The following is a 21,695-nucleotide window of genomic DNA, read 5'->3' as shown; positions in this document are numbered from 1 at the left end:
ATACCTCAGTGCATCATATCATGTTTTTAAAATCTATATTTCTTTTAAATCATAGTGACAAAATTGCTACTGGATCCTTTGATAAGACTTGTAAACTGTGGAGTGTAGAAACAGGGATATGTTACCATACCTTTAGAGGTCATACGGCAGAAATTGTAAGTATATTCACCATTTGATTATATTTTTTGTTCTTATTTTTTATAAAAATTATAAAAGCCATTCTACCTTTATCATTTATTTTCAAATTCATCCTCAGTATTTTTAGGCTGCATATATTTTTACATGGTAATGTTGATATATTCTAAAACCACTTGATTTTTCATAGCTTGCAGCTACCATGCTTTGACTTAAGAAAATTGATGTGATAAATATATGAGTATAGTATTCAACCTGACATTTTTTTCTTTTTTTTTAATGAAAGCACTGACTCCGTAAGTGAAAATAAAGTTATTAAAATAGAATTTTTTATATTGTGAAATATTTAGGCTGATTATTTCTGGATATTATGCAAACTCAAATTATCAAAAACAGTATGATACCCTAAAGAGCTTTCACTGTTGGGAAGCCCTCGCTCTGGCAAGTGTTCAAGAAGAGGTGCAGCTGCAGCACCCGCTTGAGAACTGAGGAGTCCTTGCACAATCAGAGCAGAACTAACTTACCTTCTACTGTGATGGCACCGAATTTGCCAACGTGGATGAGCAGAGTCTGGGTGAGCTGTCTGGTAGGCAAGGGCAGGCAAGGATCCCTGGTGCTGACCAGCTGCTTGGGGTAAAGGCATCAATGCCTTGGCACACCTGTAACCCACTGAGCATCAGATGATACTATGTGAGTGATTGAAGCAGGAGAGTTAGGCAGGGCCATATTTCGATGTTTAGAGGGTGCTATGCCATGTTAAAGACTTTTTATTTCATATAGGCAATGCCACACTGTTGAGATTTTCAGCAGTGAGTGGTATTGCTAACTTTGTTGTTGGGGCAGGGTTTTTATTTTGGGAGTGTGAAGGAGAAATGGGAAGTAGGTAAGATCAGAGATACAGGCCAGTATGAAATCTTGATGTTTTTCAAATGATAGATGATGAAGGCCCGTGGTAAGGCAGATGAGGAGAATGCTAGAGATGTTATGGGAGTGAACAGATTAGGACTTGTTACCAAGTATGAGGCACAAGGAAAAGGAGATTATTCCCCATTTGGGGACTGGGTGATTTACAGTGATACCACTTTAGGCCATTTACGACATGGAACTGACATAGTGAGCTAGTTTCTTAGTCCTGGATGAGTGAGGGGGTATGGCTGGAAGAACCGTAAAGGCAGCAGCAGCAAAGATGAGAGCCAGATATCCTGAATTTCAAAGGAGAACTATTTTGCTATTTTTTTTATTCTTGTTTTTCTGTGGTCTGGGAATGGCAAGAAAACCCATATTCCCCTGAGGCTGAGCTGGGTGATGTGAGAGAATGGGCAGAAGAGACTGCTTCAGGATTTAACCTGAGGACAGTGAGTTGTTCATATCTGGTGTTTGGTTGAGTATTTATTTGTACAAGGAATCCAGTATAATTTGCTAAGGTAATTGCATCTTTAAGCTTCCCCACATATAATGAACAATTTGAAGGTCTGTCTTCCTAAAACATCTTTCATCTCTTGTAATTTAGGTGTGTTTGTCATTTAACCCACAAAGCACATTGGTGGCCACGGGAAGTATGGACACAACAGTCAAATTGTGGGATGTTCAGAATGGAGAGGAGGTGTTCACTTTAACAGTACGTCAGCAAACCTTTCATTTGTGTGGGTTTTTTTTTTTTTTTTTGCAATTTTCATTAAATGAGTTCTAAAGTAGACATTTTTGAACAACTGGCTTCCAAACTATAGTTGAAGAGTACTCCAGGTGGTTTGCTGGCTATTTCAGGAGACTGGGGTAGAAGTGCTGGGGAAGTCAGATGAGCATGTTGTTTTGATGAACTTTGATCTGCGAAGCACACACAAGCACAGCTTAGAACCCCTCATTCTCTGTCTGGCTGAAAGTAAAGTAAGTGGAGGCTGCCACTTTTTGGAAGAGGCAAAAACTACAGAACCATGTCAGAGGATAGCTTGGAGAGATGATGGCACTCTGCTCCACCTACCAGACTTGGAACTCCCCTGTACTGAAAAGTCCGAAGTGACAAGAGCAAATGACCAAAAGTGAACAAGTCCAAGGGCACTGCCCACAGAGTGCCGGGAATGTAGATTCTTGTCAGTCACCACTGCATGCCCAGTTGCTTTCTGGGAATTGCTGCCCCTCTCTCTCCTCCCCAGTTCATCCCACCCCAGCCCGAGTCACCACAACAAAAGTAGGATGATTCTGTGTTGTAGTCAATGGAAACCACTGGATGGATGGGAAATTGGATTCCTTGCATTTTCAAAGTTACAAATGAATTGAAAATAAACAATCCTTTTCCTATGAAAGTTAAAAAGTGGACTAAATAAAAGAGTTTAAAAAACCCTACCATTGAAAAACTATCACCATGGCTTTTCTTTTTTGTGTGTACCTAGCATTATTAATATAAGTATACTGTTTCTCATCTCAGTTCTCATCATTTCGTGGGACGCTTCTTACTGCCACATTGCTTTCAGGCAAATACGGAGGTAAAAGCCCCTATTAGTGGCCACACTCTCACTTTCAACCACTGCTTTCACTGACTGCCTGCGAAGGCTGCACGCAGTGAGCCCTGCTAGGAGCATGGCCGGTGGCAGCAAGGCAACCTTGTGTCGTGTGTTCAGATGCTGATGTCCCTGTCATGTCACATTTTTCATTTGCAATCAACCAAGGAATCAATTTGTAAATGGACTTCTCTAAGTCTTTGTTTATTTAGAAATACAACGATGTTAATGTACTAAAATAATTAGGAAAGTGAGAGTGGTTATCTAATAAAGGACCTCTTATCAGAATCACAGAATCTGCTACAGGGAAGGGTTTCCTGGCATTCTCTCCTATGTTTTGATTCCTTAGCACCAGACCATAACCACACAAGTCAGGCAAACTCCAGGTGTTTATTAATCTGTGCCATGACAAATTTCCTTAAAAATTTCCATTTTCAAAGCTGTTAACTTTATTTCATACACATTTGTTGCCCACTGTCTCTTCTTATCCCATAAACTACATGGCCCTTTGTGAAAGAAGCCCTCTACTTTTCTAAAATATAGCCTCTTCCTTTCTTCTTCTTCTTCTTCTTCTTCTTCTTCTTTTTTTTTTTTAGAAAAGAGCTTTATTAGTTATGAGTTAAAATAAACATGCTTTAATTAATGCAATTATTTTTAGTAAACTTAGAGAACTGAACAGCCATCCCCAAATGTAGTTCTAGAACATTTTCCTTTGAAAAAATTTTATTCACTTGTTTAATGTATTTGAAAGGCAGAGAGAGAGATTTGCATCCCCCATCAGAGTGCCTAGATTTGAGTCTTGGTTCCTGATTCCAGGTTCCTTCTATTGTATACCCCAGCACACAGCAGGATGGCTCAAGTATTGAGTCCCTACCCCCAGGTGGGAGATCCTGGAGCTGTTGCAAGCATTCTCTCTCTCTGTCTCTCTCTGTCTCTGTCTCTCTCTCTCTCCCCTTTGCCCATTTGCAGTCCTCTCCACTCTTCCCCTACAGGTTGGCCTCTCTCTCAATTCCTTTTAGCTATGGTATTATGTACTTGTAGAAAATGTTCCCTCTACAGGTCTGTGTGACAGTGTCTGCCTTTTTTGTAGGGGCATTCTGCTGAAATCATCTCCTTATCATTTAACACTTCAGGAAACAGAATCGTCACGGGGTCTCTTGATCACACGGTGGCAGTGTGGGATACCGACACTGGAAAGTAATACACCACTCTTAGCTTTAAAATCCTGGAACTGGAGGGTTAAGGAGGCACTCTGTCCTATTAACTGTGTGTCAGACTCCATAGCAATAGGACAAATTGAAAAAAAGTAAATTAATTTGGTCTTTAATGATATTTTTGACTCACAAAAATGTGCTTTCTTGTAATTCTGAGCAAATAATGCCAAAGAGCAATAAAAAGGGAGAAAGTTTGCAACAGCATGGATATCTAGCTGTGATTAATTCCATGTATTGTATAATCAAATTTTAATAGTCTGTCATCATGGTGGGCAATGCATATCATGAATAAATAAAACTCATAGTTAATTTCCCAAATTCAATTTAGTCCAAGAAATTCAATTTCCTTCCTAATATTTTTTGGTCTTAGTTACTAAGACGCTAACTAAATTAGAATATTTGTGTTGGAAAACTATTCTTGGATTTGTCTGCATTTTGATAGAGGGGCTAATTATGAAGGGTACTGTCCAAGATATATGAACAAGAAATGAGAGAGAAGGAGCACTTTCAGTTATTTGATGAGTAGTTTCTGAATAGCCAAGGGTCCATTTATCTGGTGTAGAATACTTCTAGAAATTCAGACTGCCTTTACTGTTTGTTACCCATTTGTTTTTGAAGTATTGTCTTAAGTAATGTTATCTTTGATTATTAAAAATTTAGATACGTTTCTGTTGAAATGAAATTAGTAACCTCCTGCTGGGCTGTTGTGGAGCTATTCTTGTTTTATCGACAAAGCTATTGTTTTGTAGGCAAAACAAATTTTAGATTGGCTCACACAGATGGATTTTCCTTTGTTAATGGAATCTATTTATCAAAAAATATTTTTCACTTTTAATAATTTCAATTTTGCAGAAAAGTGTATACCTTAATTGGCCACTGTGCTGAGATTAGCAGTGCCGTATTCAATTGGGATAGCTCTCTGATATTAACTGGCTCTATGGACAAAACCTGCATGGTGAGTTCAAGAAATATATTTGCTGTATGTTGTGTCTGTACTTTTTGCTATGTCGGATACTCACTGTAACATCAACAAATTTCAAAGGAGGTATAAAATGAAGATAGTACTTTGTAAGTGATTATTTGCAATTTTTTATTTTTAAAGGTTTATTTATTTATTTGAGAAGCAGAATTACAGAGAGAAGGAGAGACAGAGAGAGGTCTTCCATCTGCTGATTCCCTCCCCAGATGGCTGCAATGGCTGGAGCTGGGCTGGTCTGAAGCCGGGAGCCAGGAACCTCCTCCTCATCTCCCACTTGGGAGCAGGGGCTCAAGCATTGGAGCCATCTTCCACTGCCCTCCCTTGCCATAAGCAGAGAGCTGGATTGGAATAAGAGCAGCCAGGACACAAACTGATGCCCCTGTGGGATGCCAGTGCTGCAGGCAGAGGTTTAACTACTATGTCACAGTGCTGGCCCCTGTAATCTTCTAAATTTCAGATTTTGTATTTTATATTTGAGGGAGTTATGAAGTGGTAAAATAATTTCAGTTGCAATACATACTTCAGAGACTTTATTGGAAAAGGCACATGATTTTTATTCAGTGTCCTACTGTTCACTTACTGAACTTCTACAAGGGTGGCCCTCAATGAGCTTCAAATACAAAGTTTCCCCAACTCTAAGTTTCTGTGCTTTAAAAAAATAGTTCCTTCACTTCTTAAAACTTGCACATATGAAAACGTACATGAGATATTTGTCTTCATACTTTTGATAGAAAATAATGGTATTTTTTTGCTTGGTTTTTAAAATCACAGCTCTGGGACGCTACAAGTGGGAAGTGTGTAGCAACCTTAACAGGACATGATGAAAAAATCCTGGACAGCTGCTTTGATTCTACTGGAAAGCTTTTTGCAACATCATCAGTTGATGGTAGGCAGTCTGTTTATTTATGCATTTAATTCACAGATAGTTTATGCTTTGCTTGATAAACAAGTATGGTTCTTGACTACAGGTCATCTCCCTGATGACCAGCTTTGGTGGAAGCTATATTCATATATACCTCTTCTCCATGGTGACCACAAATGTCACTATCATATGCCTATGTAATATTCTGATAACCACAGGTGAATGTTATACAGTGCCAGAGTCACCTTTTGGGTAATCAGCTATAAATATATGTGTGATCATTACCATATCTCTGGTAAATATCTATGGTGCCATCATCTGGTCATGGAGATCGTGTTTGAGCTTGACTACCTGGCCCTCATCCACTGAAGATCACTGATATGCTGTACAAATCTGCATCATCTCCTTTATTACCACATGTGCTGCTCCACATGTCTGCTGAATCCCTGTGATAAACATCTGTGATGGCTGTGATAAATGCTGTCTTTTCTGCTTACTACTTTATATTCTACACTATATCCATGTCACCTTATTGATAACCATATATTGTGTTAAACTAGTTCTGACTCAATTCCATGAAGGTCACATGTTATACTACACCTTATCTGTCATATCCCTGTTGATCATCTGTGACATTGCATTGTGTCAGTCTCATCTGCAAGCAATATATTATTCTGCATTGTATTTGTACTGTCTCTTTGAACATCGTGTATTGTGCTACACTATATTTTTACCTATCCCTTTTAAACCATGTTTGATTTAGGACTTATATCCTTGATAACTATGTATGACAATCCAATGTCTATGTTATCTCTTTGGCAAATATCATAAGGTAATATGTCTATATCACCTCTTGATTAGCAACTAAGGTAGTATATTAATATTCATTAAGATAGTATATTAATATACTATATTACTATTTCTTTGATGACCAGGTATATGTGATTGTCTGATATGTGTGATCATAAACTATACTTGCATCATCTTTTTAAAGACCCTCTGTGATGTTACACATCTTCTTTCTTCTGCCTCACCATGTCTGTTGTTAACACTGAATTTTTATTTGATCTATTGAATTCTTCATTTCTATTATTTCTCTTTTAAAATATCTGTTTATTTATTTGAAAGGCAGAATTACAGAGAGGCAGAGGCAGGGGTGGGTGCCTTCCATCCACTCCCCAAATGGCCACAATGACCGGAGCTGATCCAGGATCAAGGAGCTTCCTCTGGGTCTCCCAAGGTGGTTCAGGGGCCCAAGGACTTGGGCAATCTTCCACTGCTTTCCCAAGCCATAGCAGAAAGCTGGATTGGAAGTGGAGCAGCCAGGACTCGAACCAAAGCCCATATAGGTTGTTGGCACTGCAAGCGGCAGCTATACATGCTATGTCATGGTGCTGACCCTATTTCAATTATTTCCTTTTGATTTCTCTTTAAAATCACAATTTCATGGGAAAAATATTCTTTCATGCCATGCATGGTTTTCTTTAGTTCATTGATTTGCTTGTGATTGCTCTTGAGTTCTCCTATGATTAATATTTTGAATTCCATTTCCAGGTTTTCAGCAATCTCTTCACATTCTAATACCATAATATTGTTGTGTTCCTTTGTGGGGGTCATGGTGTCTTCCTTATTCTTGTTTCTTGAATTTCTGTGTTTTTTTTCTAGGCATTTTTGGAGTAAATTTTTTTCTTCTTTGATGGTTTTTACTTTTTAGCTATGCCTCTGTTGCTTAGTGTAATATCTGTACTTTTAGACACTTTTTCATGACCAAGAAGTGTGTGGTGGGTGTGACCAGGGAGCTGTGCACAGTGCTCCGAGGTGGGAGCAGCACCCAGGGTAACGCCCTACTTGGTCTTGGTAGATCTCCATCTCCTCTTGTTAACAGAAGTGAGGGATGGTCATCTCTGTTGGTGTGATCACCACCCCACATCCTCCGCTCCATGCTGAGAAATGCCCAGGTGTAAGCCCCCAGTGTGTTCAGTACTCATCCATGCCACCATCTGATCTACAGAAATGATCTGCTCAGTCCTCAGAGTGAGCATGGTTCCCACCGTAAAGACCTGTTCCAGGCAACAAGCAGCTCCGAGCATGTGGCAATACCTCTAGTGATTGCTCTGAGACTCAGCTGATCCCTGCATCCTCTCGTGTAACCACCGAGTCCCCACTGTCTCAGCACACAAGGTTCCCGCACTTGCTTGGTCCTTAGGTTTCACTCTGCCCTGCCAGCCTGTCCAGTCAACAGAGACGCAGATGTTCCCCAAGACAACTCCCCCTATGCATCTTTATTCTGGGATGTTGGGGACACCTCACATTCCTATATGGGTGCTCAGTCACCTCCCAGCTAGGCTGAAAGTCAGTGGAGACTGTGAATTTTTCCATCCACTAGAATCTCTGGATCACACACGTGTACACAAGAGCCACTGGCCAAATGTTCTCTCCCTTCCACTGCTGCCAGTACTGCTGAGAAGATGGCATCTGGTCCCAGCCAGTTGCTGTGTGGGCATGCTAAGGCTTTCACAGCTGCTGCCCAAACCCAAAATGGTGCCCGCCCTTTCTCAGCCGGGCAGTGAGTGCTGTTGAGAGGAAGTTAGGGTGAGACAAACGTGTTCCCTCTACTTCCAGTGGTCTATGGGCAACTGCTCCAGCCCATACTCTCACCATGCTCTCCCTCTGGCAATAACACCATGGGTTGCTGCAGTCCAGTCTCCCTTGCATCTCCAAGCTGCCACCTGCTCCAGCTCTCGGCTGCTGCAGTTGTGTATTGTGTCCATGGCGTTCCTCTTCCTCTTGTAGCACTTTCAGTGTGATTTTCTCTCCAATTATCCCGACAGTGCACTTCCTACTTTTTTTTTTTTTTTACTAGTTATACCTAGCATAGTGCAGTATGTCATTCCCTAATCCACCACCTTCTACGTATTGGACCAGGACCTTTTATGACCAAGGGCTGAAAAAGACAATGTCCTGGTTCAAGTAGAAAAAAATGAAGTTGATTTTCATTCACTTTTGTGTTCTATCTCATCCCTCAAGGGGTTGGATTGTGCCTACCCACAATGGTGTTATTGCATCTTTACTGCATCTAATATCCTCATAGACACACCCATAAATAACATTTTTCCAACTAGTTAGGTATCCTTTAATCCACTCAAGTTAACACAATGATTGATCATCACAGTACTACGCTGTTTCTGTGTCATATCCTGATACTCCCATTTTACTACACCATGGCTGTGTTATCACTGTCACAACCAAAATGATGCAGCACTATTTTGGGCCATCTTTTTGACAACTGTGCAGGAAATAGAACTACATCTCATCTAGTACTTGACAGTGGGTGAAGCTATATTGTGTTTGTGTATTTTTTAGTAATAATATGTGATGGACTATTATAGGTAATCTCTGTGATAACTGTGTATTATGATTTTTCTTGCCATCTCCTTAACATCTATGTATGATGCTACATGATATCTGTGAAGTATCACCTAGCACTTGTAGGCCTATTCTATGACTGCATTATCTCTCTGATGACTGTATTAAATTGCTAGGGCTACCATAACACAATACCACAGACTGAGTGACTTAAACAACAGAAATTTATTTTCTCAAAATTTTGGAAGTCAGAGGGTGAGAATGAGAAGTCAGCAGGACTGATTTATTCTGAGGCCTGTAGACAGCTGTTGTCTTCCTGTGTTTTCATATTTTTATCCTACTGCACATGTATGTGTCCTAATCTCTTTTTATAACACCTGTTATATTGGATTAGAGCATACCTTGATGACCTCATTTGATTTAATTACATTTTTTTACATACCCAAATACAGCCACATTCTTATGTACTAGGAATTAGAATTTCAACATATGAATTTTGGGAGGATATAGTTCAGCCCCAATTAGTGTATATGACAAACTTAATGATTTTACCTTTTGCCTGAAGATTGTGTATTATTTTATATCTTCATCTTTCGAATCCATTTATATTGTATCATGTTCTTAAAAAGGACTGGATTAGCCAGCGCCATAGCTCATTAGGCTAATCCTCTGCCTGCAGCACTGGCACCCTGGATTCTGTCCTGGTTGCTCCTCTTCCAGTCCAGCTCTCTGCTGTGGCCCGGGAAGGCAGTGGAGGATGGCCCAAGTGCTTGGGCCCTGCATCCACATGGGAGACCAGGAGGAAGCACCTGACTCCTGGCTTCAGATCGGCGCAGCACGCCAGCCATGGCAGCCATTTTGGGGGGTGAACCAATGGAAAAGGAAGGCCTTTCTGTCTCGCTCTCTCTCACTGTCTAACTCTGCCTGTCAAAAAAATAAATAAACAAAAAATAATAAAATAAAGACTCACTCACTTACATTAAAAAAAAGGACTGGACTAAAATCTTTTGACAACAGAGGCTAGATGTTTAAGGATGAGATGCTGCAATGAGTCTGCTTCATTTCCTTGATGACCATTTATTTTTTCAGAGTGTGTATTCATATCCTGCTTGATGACAACTTATGATTCTCCACAATGTTTGTGACATTACCTTGATCACTATGTATACTCTTTCTGTACATTTTTCCTATTGTATATGGTGCTTTACAATATGTGTGTTATATTCCTGATAGACATGAATGATGTTGATGTATCTCATCATCACATTGAAGGTCTTTTATGCAATTTTACTGTTTTTACATCATTCTTTGATGATGACAAGTGCAGCTGTTTTATATCTCTGAGCTTTATTTCTGATGACAATGTTTACAACCACACTGATGCATGTTTCTTAGGACTGTGTATGCTGCTTCACTCATGGAATCTAAGACCCACATGTTGGGTCATTGGATAGTATCCTATAGATCTCCAAAACTGTTTTTTATTTTTTTAATTTCTTCTTCATTTTTTTGGTCTGATTGTAAAATTTCCTAAGATTTGTCTTCTAACTTGGATATTCTTTCTTCTGCCTCAATAATTGTTGTTAAGGCATTCCACTGCATTTTAAAATTTGTTTTATTGAATTCTTCATTTCCAATATTTCATTTTTATTTCTCTTTAAAATATCAATTTCATGAGAAAATTTTCATTCATGTCATGTACAGATTTCTTAATTTTTGGATTTGCTTCAGATTATTATTATTTTTTTTTTTGACAGGCAGAGTGGACAATGAGAGAGAGAGACAGAGAGAAAGGTCTTCCTTTGCCGTTGGTTCACCCTCCAATGGCCGCCGCGGCCGGTGCGTTGCGGCCAGTGCACCGTGCTGATCCGATGGCAGGAGCCAGGTACTTATCCTGGTCTCCCCAGGGGTGCAGGGCCCAAGTACTTGGGCCATCCTCCACTGCACTTCCCTGGCCACAGCAGAGAGCTGGCCTGGAAGAGGGGCAACCAGGACAGAATCCAGCGCCCCGACTGGGACTAGAACCCGGTGTGCCAGTGCCGCAAGGCGGAGGATTAGCCTAGTGAGCCGCGGTGCCGGCCCAGATTACTTTTTAAAAATAGGATTAGCCTATTGAGCAGCAGCACCGGCCAGTCTCTTCATTTTCATAATCTAGTATTGAAGTGTTTTTGTGTTCCTTTGAGGGTGTCATGTTGTCTTTCTTATTCTTATTTCTTTAATTGCTGTATTTATTTTTAGGTCTTTGTGGAGAAACTTGTTTTATATTTTTTCCTGTGATGGCTTTTATCTTTGGAATATGAATCTGTGGATTATTGTATTGGAGTGACTGCTCCTTCAATGAATACCCTTAGGTGTGTGCTGGATGTGGCCACAGACCTCTGTTCAGTACTCCAGGGTGAGGGGAATGTCCAAGGTGATTCCCAAATTGGGTATGGTAAATTTCTCTCTCTTTCTCTCTCTTTTAACCATAGGGGAGGTTTGTTCAGCTCTGTTGTCATAGTCTCATTAGTCTCATGCTCTCCTTCTTTCCTTCAAGGAGACCAATGCCAGGATGCTAGCCCTAGTGGTTACAATATTCATCCATACTGCCACAAGAACCACACAAAGCATCTGTTTAGTCCCTTGGTGTAAGCATGGATCCAACAGCAATTATGCTCACTAGGGAATCAGGGAACCCCAAAATGTGGAGCTGCCTGCAGTAGCTTCCCAAAGACCCAACCATACCCTATGCCCTCACATGCAGCCACAGTTTTTTCATAGTCCCAGCACACAAGGTCCCCAGTCACAAGCACCCAGTCCCCTGTCAATTCTCCCAACCAGAGTCAGGTGTCTCTACTCGGCTAGTTGCTGGGTGTGCAGAAATGAGCTGGAGCAGCTGTCATGTATATCCAAAACACACTCGCCTGCTCGGGCTAGTTACAGGTCACCAGTGCCAGGTTGTCAGGGATAGAGAAACAGGCCCCCGCTTTTTTCCTCTAGGTTGGCAAGCAGACTGTCCCATACAGGGCTCCAAGCCAGACTCCCGCCAGGCTCATCCTGCAGCTTTATCACACTGGCTTCGGGTGTTTCAGTCTGGTCTCACCTCACTCTCCACAGCCGGTGCTTAGGCTCTTGGCTGATGGAGTCCTGAATTGTGCACATCCATTCTTTTCATGTAGGTCCACAATGTCCCTGTAATTTGTGAGGAGTTTCTTCTGCTTGTTTCTCCCTAACTCTCCCCTGACATTGCACTCTCTCCAAATTTTTAAACTATCTTCCCCTAGACTAGAACAGTAAGCTCCCTCTATATTCTGCCATATTGGTGCCTCTTTGTAAATCTTCATGTTCACTAGTTTCATGCTACACTTTGTCTTGAATGTATTATATTTTTTTAAATATTTATTTTATTTATTTGAAAGATAGAGTTGCAGAGAGAGGTAGAGACAGAGAGAGAGAGGTCTTCCATTCGCTGGTTCACTCCCCTAATGGCCTCAATGGCCAAAGATGCACTGATCTGAAGCCAGGAGCCGGGAGCTTCTTCCAGGTCTCCTACATGGGTTCAGGGGCCCAAGGACTTGGGCCATCTTCTGCTGCTTTCCTAGGCCATAGCAGAGAGCTGGTTTAGAAGAGGAGCAGCTGCGACTAGAACCAGCACCCATATGGGATACTGGTGCTTCAGGCCAGGGCTTTTACCCACTGTGCCACAGCATCGGCCCTGAATGTATTATCTTTTAACATACTGTATATGATGCTACATTACAAGTTCCTCAGCTCTTTGATAGCCATGATTTTTTAAATAACGATTTTATTTATTTGAAAGGAAGAGGGAGAGGGGAAAAATATATATATATATATGTGTGTGTGTGTGTGTGTGTGTGTGTGTATAGAGAGAGAGACAAAGAGACAGAGAGAGAGAGAGAAATCTTTAATCTGCTGCTTCACTTTCTAAATGGCTGCAACAGCCAGGACTAGTCCAGGCCAAATCAGGAACCCAGAGTTCCATCTGGGTCTCCCACATTGGTGGCAAGAGCCCAAGCACTTGGGCCATCTTCAGCTGTTTTCCATGGTGCATTAGCAGGGACCAGGATCAGAAGTGGTACAATAGGACCCAAACCAGTTCTCCAATATGGGATACCAACCTAGCAAGCAGTGGCTGAACCCACTATACGATAAGCCTGGTCCTTGATAGCTATATTTGATGCTATTATACTATGAGTAAATTCCCTGATGAAAATGAGTGAAGGCTATATAATGTATGCATCACATTTTTGACAAGAGCATACTCTGTTGTGGCATCATATTTAAATAAGTATGTTTTGATCATTGAGGTTTCCAAGATGGCAGAATAGAGCAGAGCTTACTGCTCTAGTCTATGGGAAGATAGTTAAAAAAAAAAAAAAAAAAAAAAACACGGGGAGAGTGCAATCTCAGGGAAGAATGAGGGAGAAAACTGCACAGGAAATTGCACACAAATTAGAGGGACGCTGTGGACTTACGTGAAGCATATGGATGTGCACAACTCAGGACTCTGGCAGCCAAGAGCCTTAGCACCAGCTTCTAAGAGTTAGGTGAGGTCTACAGCCATACCACCCTGAACGCGCCCGATCTCGTCTAAGAGTTAGGTGAGACCAAACTGAAACAGTCCAGGCCACTGGTGATAAAGCTGCAGGAAGAGCCTGGCAGGAGTCTGGCTTGGAGCCCTCTAGGGGACAGTGTACCTGCCAACCTAGATAACTAAAGTGATCTTATACAAGAACAAAGCTGGAAGCATCACATACCTGATTTCAAGACATACTATAGGGCAGTTATAATCAAAACAGCCTGGTACTGGTTTAAAAACAGATGGATAGACCAACAGAATAGAATAGAAACTCCAGAAGTCAACCCGCGCATCTACAACCGATTTATCTTTGACAAAGGAGCTAAAATCAATCCCTGGAGCAAGGACAAATCCCTTCAACAAATGTTGATGAGAAAGCTGGTTCTCCACATGCAGAAGTATGAAACTAGACCCCTACCTCATACCGTACACAAAAATCCACTCAAAATGGATGATCCAATACCATCAAATTATTAAAGAATATGCGGAAAACCTGCAAGACATTGAGGTAGGCAAAGCATTTTTTGGAAAAGATCCTGGAGGCACAGGCAATCAAAGCCAAAATTGACAAATGAATTACATCAAATTGAGAAACTTCTTCTCTGCAAAAGAAGCACTCAGCAAAATGAAGCAACCAACAGAATGGGAGAAATTATTTGCAAATTATGCAACTATTAATAAAGAATTAATGGCTAGAATATATAAGAACTCAAGAAACTCAACAACACAAATAACCCAAGTGGGAGACCCAGGAGAGGAGGGCAAAGAATTTAAATAGGCTTTTTTCAAAAGAGGAAATCCAAATAGCCAACAGACAAATGAAAAAAAAAATGCTCAGGATCACTATCCATCAGGGAAATGCAAATCAAAAACTACAGTGAGATTTAACCTCACCTCTGTTAGAATGGCTTTCATACAGAAATCAACAAACAACAAAAGCTGGTGAGGATGTGGGGAAAAAGGTACCCTACCCCACTGTTAGTGGGAATGTAAACTGATGTAGCCACTGGGGAAGACAGTATGGAGATACCTCAGAAACCTAAATATAGACCGCCCCTTGACCCAGGCAATCCCACTCCTGGGAATTTACCCAGACCAAAAGAAATCAGCATATGAAAGAGTTATCTGTACCCCCATGTTTAGTGCAGCTCAATTCACAATAGCTAAGATATAGAATTAATACAAATGTCCATCAACTGAAGACATAAAGAATAAATAAATTATGGGATATGTACACCATGAAATACTACACAGCGGTTAAAAAAAAATGAAATCCTGCCATTTGCAGCAAAATGGATGAAACTGGACAACATTATACTTAGTAAAATAAGCCAGTCCCAAAAGGACAAATACCATATATTCTCCCTGATCTGCGGGAACTAATAAGCACCTATTATCTGTGATAACTAATACAGCACTTTGAGATGAGATGCAATGATTTTGAACAGCTCTTGTCTCAACTATGGGGGACACTTTTTTTCATACTGCTTGTTGAACTCTACTTACTATAGAGTTAATCATATGTGTATAAAGTTAATTGAAAATAGATCCTAGTAAAAAATAAGAATGGGAATAGGAGAAGAAGGAGGAAGCTGGGTTGGAGTGTAGGTGGGAGAGTGGGTAAGGTAGGAACAATCACTATGTTCCTAAAATTGTATTTATGAAATGCATTAAGTTTGTATTCTTTAAGTAAAAATTTTCTGGGAAAAAATAAGTATGTTTCATAGTATGCTATTGCACTATCTTGGTAAATGTTATGTTGCTCTGCCATTTTCATGTCTTTTGTAATCGCATAGGGATATAAATATCTGTATCCTTTCCTTTATAACAATACATGATGCTATAATATTATTTTATTATTACCTTAGTATTTTCAAGTGATACTATATTACGGTTATCTTTTTGATCATTATGAATGATGCTATCGTATGTATGTGTCATCATCTTAATATGACATGATGCTATTATTTCTTTATATCCTGTTCTTGACAAACATGAAGTGTTCCACTTCATGGATCAGTTTTGTGATAACCGTATTTTATGCTGCAGGATGCCTGCATCATCCCTTTGAACAACATGTGAGATGCAATGTTATAATCATGTTTTTCCTTGATAACTAAACTATGTATATGCTGTATCCTTGACAGTGACCTCTAAATATCTATACCTGAATGACTCCATTTATAACTAGGCATGTTCTTTTTAAAGATTTATTTTTTATTTTATTTTGAAAGACAGGGTTACAGAAAGAGGTAGACAGCAAGAGAGGTCTTCCATCTGCTGGTTCACTCCCCAGATGGACACAATGGCTGTAGCTGAGCTGATCCGAAGCAGCTTTTTCTGGGTCTCCCACATGGGTGCAGGAGCCCAAGCACTTGGGCCATTCTATGCTGCTTTCCCAGGAACACTAGCAGGGAGCTGGATCAGAAGTGGAGCATCCAGAACCCAAATTGGTGCCCACATGGGATGCTGGCACTGCAGGCCACGGGTTTAACCCATTTCTCCAGTGTCAGCCCCTAGGCATGATGTGGAATTATAATTTTGATGAGATTGTAAAACCCAACCCATTGTCTTGCATCATCTTCCTGATATTGTGCCTGATGCCCAAGTACAGCTGTACCATTTCCTTGGTAGCTATGTATGACTCTATACTATGTGCACTTCATTTTTTAATAATCACCTGTGATGTTATTATAAGTCTGAAAATTTTGTTGAACACCTGTTACGATGCAATTATATGTCTACTTCATGTCCCTTGATGACTACATAGGATTCTAAATTATTTGTATGTCATCTCCTTAATAATTTTATCATGATATATTGTGGATTCTTTCAAAAAGGGACACATCTGATGCCATGTTGTAGCTATCACTGTAATCTTCCGTGTGTGATGCTATGGTCTGCATCTTCTGTTTATGAGATGCCACACTATGTGGTAGCCATCCTTCATACTATTTTATTTCCTGTCCTTCATCACCATGTACAGTGTTGCTTTATATTATCTTCCTGGTGACCACATGTGGCGCTGCATTATGTATGCCTCATTTCCATGTTGACTACACAAGATGATACATTATCTCTGCCAGATCATCCTGATTATTATGCATCATCTACCTTATATTAGATTCATTATTTAAAAATGACCTACTCTGCAGCAATTTATTTCATCATTACCTTGAAAAATTTATTTGATGCCATACCATGTCTGTTTCTTCTGATTGATGACTACTTATTAATGCTAGAGTATGTTTAAGTTACACCTTTGATTACAGTGTGTTTTATAGGCACCATTATCTCCCGACCTTTGAGTGGCATAACAAAGCATGTGTATGTCATCCCTCTGGCTGGCTAATGGTGCTTCACTGTGTAAGCATCATCCTGTTGGTCATGTATGTTGGAAACTGTTTTATTATAGTGAGTTTAACTTTTTATCCAACTGTGAACTCTGTAATGAAGTAGTTCTTCATGTTTTTTTAAAGATGTTTCTTAACATTGTGCATAAAACCTAAATATTAGGAGATTTTATATATATACAATCTGAAAAGGTGAATCTTGAGTGTTACTTGAAGGATGCATTGTAACTGTTTGATTATAGTGATTGTAGTGAATTTAACTGTTTGCCAAACTGAACTCCATGGTGATTCTTCATGATTATGATACTATGCTATGGTTCACCTTATTGTGGACAACTTATGATGTTACACTATGTCTGTAAAAATTATTTATGATGATGTTATTTACATAGTACCTTCATGACAACTATATTTGATGTACTACAATGTTAGTCACATACTTTTGATGAACAAGTGAGGTGTTTAATTGTTCACTGTCATTTCCCTGACAACCATGTATCATTCAAGATCATGTCTTCATTTTCTCATTGAAAATATAGGACACACATAGGACACCACATAGGACGATATATTTGTGCTGTCACCCAGAAAACAGACTATGATGCTATTCCAAACCTAGTCATCTCCTCTACAATCATGTGTCTCTGTATATAATATCTACATCATTTTTTTTAGCAGCTAGGAATCCATCACTTTTTATTTATTTATTTGAAAGGTAGAGTTACAGAGAGACAGAGGCAAAAGCAAAGAGAGAGGTCTTCTGTCTGCTGGTTCACTCTCCACATGGCTGCAATGGCCAGAGCTGGGCCGATTTGAAGCCAGGAGCCAGGAGATTCCTCTGGGTCTCCCACATGGGTGCAGGGGCCCAAGAACTTGAGCCATCTTCTACTGCTTTCCCAGGCCATAGTAGAGAGCGACATTGGAACAGCCCAGTCTTGAACTGGCACCCATATGGGACACTGGCATTTCAGGTGGTGGCTTTACATCCTACACCACATTGCTGGGCCTTATATCATTTTCTTAACAGTGACATGAAGTTGTACTGTCTTTATATAAATTTAAAGTATTTGTACATGATGTCATACTGAGTGATGACAATATATGATGCTAAGGATGTCTATCACATCAACTTGATGATAATGTATGATGTTATATCTACAAAGTTGGTTTGCAAAAAACATATGATGTTCTATTATCACTGTAGTATCTCTTTGATAAATATGTATAATATTTAAAATAAGGTTATTTTCTTTGATCAACATACATTATGAATGTTTATATGCAAATCATCTTTTTTCAGTGACTTTAAAATATTTTTTATTTTATAAGGTGAATAAATTTCATGTATTTCTTATAGACAGATTTAGAAGCATGGTGGTTCTTACCACCCTACACACTACAAATTATCTTCTTGAAAGCCAAGTGTGATCATATCTATATAAATAGTGACATCTCCCTTACTCTCCTCTCCTCTCCTCTCCTCGCCTCGCCTCGCCTCGCCTCGCCTCGCCTCGCCTCGCCTCTCCTCTCTCTCTCTCTCTCTCTATATATATATATATATATAGATAAATACATACATACATTAGTGATATAGATTATTTATTTTAGGTTATAATAATTTTATAATTATTATAAGTATAAATATTATTATATCTATATCATTCCTTGACAACTTTGTGGAGTAGGATACTGTTTTACAACAAATCCTGGACAACCTGAGGTGACAATACAGTATCATCCATTATGGCTATGTATGATGCTACATTATGTCTGTGTCCTTTCCTAATGACAAGTGTGTTGCTCCACTACTTACGTGTCATCTCTCTGTAGTACATTTATGACTCATCACTATCTTCTATATCTTCTTGGTGACTATGTATGCTATGTTATGTTATTTCCATCTTTTTGGCAACCACACATCATGGTGCCCTATGTCTTCATTATAGGATAAGATCAAACAATATATACTATGTCTGTATATAAATATTTTAACCCTATGTATAATCATATACTATGGCATCATCTCATTAATGGTCATGCATGATGCTATACTGTCTATTTCAACCTCATTCTGGACTACATCTGTGTCCCTCTTGTAAACAATGTGTGGCACTGTCTTATGTCTAGATCATCGCTCCAATAATCACATATAGCAGACACTACATTTGAGTGCATCTGTATTGTCTCCTTGAGAACCACATTTGCCTCTACACTGTGTGTCTTGCCTCCGTTGATCACGTATGGCACTAAGCTGTGCCTTTGACATCTCCCTCATGATCATGTGTAACACTGTCTTCTCAGTGTAGCCTCTGTGAATTTTCATCATGCAGCAAACACTCTGACTGTGGAATTGCCCGGACAATCATAAATGAGCCTACAGTATGTCTAAGTCATTTCTCTAACATACATGTATGATATTGTATGTCTTTCTGCTTCTCCTAATGACCATATGTGACTCTGTGTTATGTATGCATAGACTCCTTGACAGTCATTTAAGAAATTTTGGTGAAATGGAATGATTTTACCAGGCATAACTTTTTCTTAATTTTCCCAGATTTACTTCCTGTGGCTAACACATTTTTTAGTAGTGACACATGTTGGTGTTAGGACAAGTTGTAGAATTTTGACAGTGATTTAATTGTATTGTCTTTCATCATTATCTACCTTTTCAAAATTATACTTGCTCTTTTGATCACGAGGACTTTTCAATGGTGATCTTTTCATTGATCATCTATAGAAATTCTTTTCCTGTCCTAGATGCAAACACCCTGAGTTGCAGATTTTTTTAAAGTAACAGCTCACTTTTCCATTTTGTCCAAAATACTGGCTTTTAAATACTATCCCTTAACTGTAATTAATTCTAGATTTTTATTTTAAATATTATTAACACTGATAAAGAGAAGTCATTCAACAATATATACTGAAATAATTACTATGTTCCAAAAATTGTTTTAGGAGCATGGGGTATATCAGTGAACAAAGGAAATAGAAGCCCCTGTCTTTGCACAGTTATATTGCAGAAGGATAGGCAGAAAATAAGCCATGCCACACACGTGTTTTGCATAGAATGTTGGATTACGTCAGCATTAGGTTGTGCAGAAGGCTGGAAGTCGGTGAGTAGTGTAGGGAAGAGACAGGTTGCTAAGAGAAGGGTGAGAATAAATGATAAGCTCAGTTATCCTGGCTTTGCTTTCTGTATCATCTGCTATTTCTGCCCTTATTTGATAAAACGTTACTTTAAAATCTTTTGTTTTTCGCTGGCGCCATGGCTCACTAGGCTAATCCTCCGCCTTGCAGCGCCGGCACACCGGGTTCTAGTCCCAGTTGGGGCGCCGGATTCTGTTCCGGTTGCCCCTCTTCCAGGCCAGTTCTCTGTTGTGGCCAGGGAGTGCAGTGGAGGATGGCCCAAGTGCTTGGGCCCTGCACCCCCTGGGAGACCAGGAAAAGCACCTGGCTCCTGCCTTCGGATCAGCGCGATGTGCCGGCCACAGTGCGCCAGCCATGGCGGCCATTGGAGGGTGAACCAACGGCAAAGGAAGACCTTTCTCTCTGTCTCTTTCACTGTCCACTCTGCCTGTCAAAAAAAAAAAAATCTTTTGTTTTTCATTTTGGTGTGTTCTGTAAACTTTTGCTGATTTTGTGCTTCCTAATCAGTTTTGTTTATTCTATTTTTTTTTCTTTTATCTCTGGTCTTTGCTCTGAATTCCTTTGTTAGAAGTTGTATCTTATTCGACAGAGTTAATTATCTGTGCAGCTTCAACTGTTTCTTTGTATGTATCTCCATTTCCTTTCTCATTGAAATTATTATCAATAATTTTGTTTTTGGTGTCTTATTTCTATTTTTTTTAAATCTACAGGGTTTCAAACCATATATTTTATGTGTTTTAAAAGCATACTTTTGTAAACCTTAGAATATTGGTCTATTTTCTTTCATGTTATTAACAAACTCCTAAACAAGTCAGGTCAGCCTTTTCCTTTTAAGGTTTCTGAAGCATCCAAATAAGTAGCAAACTTTACTTTTTTCATTACTTTAATTTAAAGTAGCAATTGTTATCATTTTGCCTATTTCCTTCTGAAGTTAACATTGTCGGAAATGTAACTAAAAGTTTATTCAGATAAATCTCTTTTCTATGAGTGCAAATTTAAAAGCTAAAGTTTCCTATCCTTGCTGCATTTTGCCATTATACATCTCTATAATTTGTGTTTAAAAAGCAGCTTTCATCTGGCAGGGTAAATTGAAACTTTGATTCTGACAAAGATTTCACTACTTATGTTTTTCTATGCTTATTTAACACCTCTATTTCTTACTTATTTGCTTAGAAGTAAATGCACATAGCACCTCTCCCATCCATCCATCCGTCCATCTGTCCATCCATGCATCCCTCCTACATCAGTGTGAGCGTCTGCTGTGCACCTGACATTTCTTGGCACTGGGTGTACAGCAGCAAACAAAGCATTCAATCAATTATCTCTGTGGAAGTGAGGTTCTTTGAGCCTGTTCTCTGCCGATGTTACTTCCTAGGAAGGCCTGTGCACCTCCCATAAACATAAATTCACATCTGGTGTGTCATATCATGCTGTTTCTTTTTTTTTCCTTATTTGGTCACCTGCCTCTTAAAGCCTGCTTTGATCCCATTATTTCCCTTACAAATCTTTTCCATCCTCCATTCTTGGCCCTTATCCCCTCTTTTATCTTGGAATCTATTTTTTTA

At 39.5% G+C, this 21,695-nt stretch overlaps 1 protein-coding gene across 1 annotated transcript in view; it reads left to right on the top strand.

Annotated features, from left to right (window-relative positions):
* The window catches only part of DAW1 (dynein assembly factor with WD repeats 1), a 91,523-nt gene that overhangs the window by 58,165 nt on the left and 11,663 nt on the right, over positions 1-21,695 (top strand). The window contains exons 6-10 of the mRNA XM_070071497.1: positions 56-155; positions 1,646-1,753; positions 3,721-3,827; positions 4,697-4,799; positions 5,595-5,709. Coding sequence (XP_069927598.1) covers positions 56-155; positions 1,646-1,753; positions 3,721-3,827; positions 4,697-4,799; positions 5,595-5,709 — 533 coding nt within the window. The remainder of the gene's footprint in view (positions 1-55; positions 156-1,645; positions 1,754-3,720; positions 3,828-4,696; positions 4,800-5,594; positions 5,710-21,695) is intronic.

The sequence above is a fragment of the Oryctolagus cuniculus genome, chromosome 3 (genome assembly GCF_964237555.1).
Source record: "Oryctolagus cuniculus chromosome 3, mOryCun1.1, whole genome shotgun sequence".
Taxonomy (NCBI): Eukaryota; Metazoa; Chordata; class Mammalia; order Lagomorpha; family Leporidae; genus Oryctolagus; species Oryctolagus cuniculus.
The sequence above is the reverse complement of the archived record's forward strand: the minus strand, read 5'-3'. Positions and strand labels throughout refer to the sequence as shown.